This window comes from Trichogramma pretiosum, unplaced genomic scaffold, assembly GCF_000599845.2.
Source record: "Trichogramma pretiosum strain Unisexual culture from Peru unplaced genomic scaffold, Tpre_2.0 scaffold21, whole genome shotgun sequence".
In the NCBI taxonomy this organism is placed as follows: Eukaryota; Metazoa; Arthropoda; class Insecta; order Hymenoptera; family Trichogrammatidae; genus Trichogramma; species Trichogramma pretiosum.
The window spans coordinates 1,841,611-1,844,834 of NW_019640940.1; the positions used below are offsets into that span (position 1 = coordinate 1,841,611).

At 42.0% G+C, this 3,224-nt stretch overlaps 1 protein-coding gene across 1 annotated transcript; it reads right to left on the reverse strand.

The window, feature by feature from the left end:
• Positions 1–1,076: 1,076 nt before the first annotated feature.
• Positions 1,077–2,932, reverse strand: LOC111693361 (tankyrase-2-like). The gene is made up of 3 exons (XM_023457845.1): positions 2,511–2,932; positions 1,707–2,262; positions 1,077–1,175 (listed from the first exon to the last, which is right to left on the reverse strand). Exons 1-3 carry the CDS (start codon positions 2,930–2,932, stop codon positions 1,077–1,079), a joined length of 1,077 nt encoding a protein of 358 aa, XP_023313613.1.
• Positions 2,933–3,224: the final 292 nt, after the last annotated feature.

Genomic DNA, 3,224 nt, shown 5'->3' on the forward strand with positions numbered 1-3,224 from the left:
GCTATTTCGTCATACTATTTCATAAAATTGCTTTTATGTAGTTAAAAGAGTTTTAGGTGAATAATTTTAAGATAAGGGTAGCTGCAAGTTGTGAAGCTTTTTATTTTTTCCTGGCAAATAAAACAAAAAAAAATATTAACAATAAAAACACAAGAATTTTTTTATACTTATTTATTATACAAAAAGTTTTAAAAATACAATACATTAAATAATTTTTTTAATTTACTGTTAAATATCACGATTTTTTGCCTGTAGCCGCCAAGCAAATACCCTACAAATCATCATCTTCTTTTTTTTTTTTTTTTTTTTTTTTTATCTCTCCTTACACCTTCTTAGAAGGGCCTGCAGGGGGCTAGGAGCCCGTGCGCAGGGAGATTTAACTACCCCCCCTCCCTACTGTCCCGCATTCGCCCAGACCCGAAGACCTGTGGGGCAGGGGAAACCTGGGGGTATACGTAGTGCATATGCACTACACCCTCCTCCTCCTCCAGGGAAAAACCCGCCCCGGGACAGGCGGAGCACACGGGTTCTCAACCCGCCGAATGGCAATCGGAAAAATCCGATTGCCCTCGCCAGGATTTGAACCCATGGCTCCTCGAGCGATCTATTGTCTCCGCGGCTAGCATGCTAACGACTGAGCCAACGACCGCTCTTTACTCCTTTTACATTGATTATTTTCACCCCATTCAATTTGTGGCCTTTTAGGAGATTTTCCAGCTTTAACGTTCTCTCTATCAGTTTTAAATGCAGCCGCCACGCAAATGTTATACAAATCTTGGTTCGTTAGATTATCGATGATCATCTCGCAGCAGAGAATCGGCAATCGGAAGTGAATTAATTACATAAAAAATTCCAGTGCCCATTCGCGGGAAAATCGCCTCAATAGTTTCTCGCACAGATGCCTAGCGCAAACCTCTCTAATCCTTACGGGAATTTTTGAAAATTCATTGGACGCGAAAATGTAGTAATCCAAATACGTGTGTTTTTTTTCGTCGACGATTTCAAAAAATAATTTCGCCATATTAGTCCCGTTGTGGAAATTTTCACAAATATAATGTAGAGGCGTTCGTCCTAACTTATTGGCTAAATTTGGATTTAAGCCTCTTCTCAATAGCAATTTCACAGCCTTCTTTTGATGGTGGACCAGAGTCGTAATTAGCGGTGTACAGTCGTCCCTGTTTTTACGCGGTAGTTCCGTACCAAAAAAGTACCGCGTACAAAAAATCGCGTAAAAAAAAAAACATTGCTCTTATGGGAAAAGGGTTGTTACATGCAAAGATGTGATAAATTTTCGATTTCCAAAACATTTTATTCAAAAATACATGTAAATGTTTCTTAAAAAAATCAGTAACGCGTGTCTGTTTAGCACATCTCATAATATTTTTGTGTAATTCAACGTAGGCAGTCACAGCAACTTCACAATCATGCTTAAATTTCATGCTACGCACCATGATCGGATCATACTCGAGGGCCATTAACAATAGAATAAGCGATGATCATTGGCGCTACTCGCGAAGGAATCCGCGTATAATCAAATCAGTGCGCGTAAAAAAATTTTTCGGTCTCAATTCTGTAACCGCGTATAATTGAAATCGCGTAAAAAAAAGCCGCGTAAAAACAGGGACGACTGTATTGCCGTCTATGTCTCGAGCGTCGATCTGTACCGGATGATATTTTTCGTTGCTGTACATGAATAAGATATTTACCAAGTCGTAATTAACAAGATCTCCCTTGCAACAGACGTGCAGAGGAGTCGATCTGTCCTCGTTTGCCGCATTTGGATCGGCGTCGTGTCTCAGGAGAAATTCAATCGCGTGCTTGTTGCGATGTTGATAAACCTTGTGCAGCGGAGTCTCGCCGAACTTGTCTCGGGCGTCGACTTGCACCGGCTGAAATTTTCGGTCGCTCATTTGAAACAACATCTTGGCGCTTTTTTCATCGAAGATGGACGAACTGCAAATAATATGGAGATGCGTCGATCCATACGCATCGGCCAAATTCGGATTCGCACCTCTTCTCAGGAGCAATTCGGTCACCTCTGGATTCTCGTAAGTCAGGGAATAATGAAGCGGCGTACAATCCGTTCCTCGCTCTATGCAATTGGGATCATGGCCGTGATTGAGAAACTTTTGCGCGGTATAGTAGCAGCCGTACATGCAGGCCGCGTGAAAGTGCGTAAATCCAACTTCGTCCGTGTAGTTAACATCGAATCTGTTGTAGATTTTAAAAAGCTTAGGATTGTTCGTGATGTTTTGAATATTTCTGCGACCGGAAATTTGATCTTGTTTACCCAACACATGTATTGGTGTGACGCGGCCGGTCCGTGTTAAAATTGTCGATTTTAGCACGGGCTCTTATGGGACGCGGTCTTTTATTGTTTATAACTAATTTAAAAGATCAAACATCTTAATTAAAAATATATTTTCTGAAAGAGAAAGTTCCAAGCTTTCGATTGGTATGTTAAAAATTACCCATTAACGAACTAACTAATGAGTAATTGAACACATTACACATAATAATTGACGTCGAATCGATCGTAGATGGTGAAGAGATGCCGGACATTTTCCCTCCAGTCGGGAACGCGATTGTAACGCAGCAGATGCAGAGGTGTGCCGCGCCGATGCGCCAGTGGCCGGCCGTCGAACTGGTCTCTGTAGCCGCTGCGAGCCACCAGCTCGATGAAGTTTTGGTTTGGAAGACCGAAGTGGCGATCCACGGAATCCCAGAGAAGACACTCGATCTGTTCGGTCGAAAGAAAGTCTCGGACGTCTAGTGGGTCGCTTGTCGGCCAGCTGATGTGCTCCTCGATTACATCGAGTAAATCGTGTCGGTCGTGTGCGACCTCCCAATTGACTTCGTTTCGCAAGCCCAGCAAAAGTTCCACCCTGTTTTCGTTGACCAGCGGACTATAATACTCGTCTTGATGACTCATGATAACGGTCGATTGCACTAACACAGACACGCCCGCAAACAAACTCACTTTACAATTGAATCGATGCTTTTTCGATGTTCACGGCGTGTCGTCGTATGCATCAATGTACTTTCTAATCTTGATCGAACTCAACGATGACTACTTAATTGTAGAGTTATAGAGAGTTTTTCTAATAAAGATACGGACTTGTGGGATGCGTTTTCGAAGATTAGAAAGTAATTATGTTCCTTTACTATTTATGTCAAGTCACGTTTTTCATTCTTTGCTTCATTCGTAGAAAACCGTTTGAACT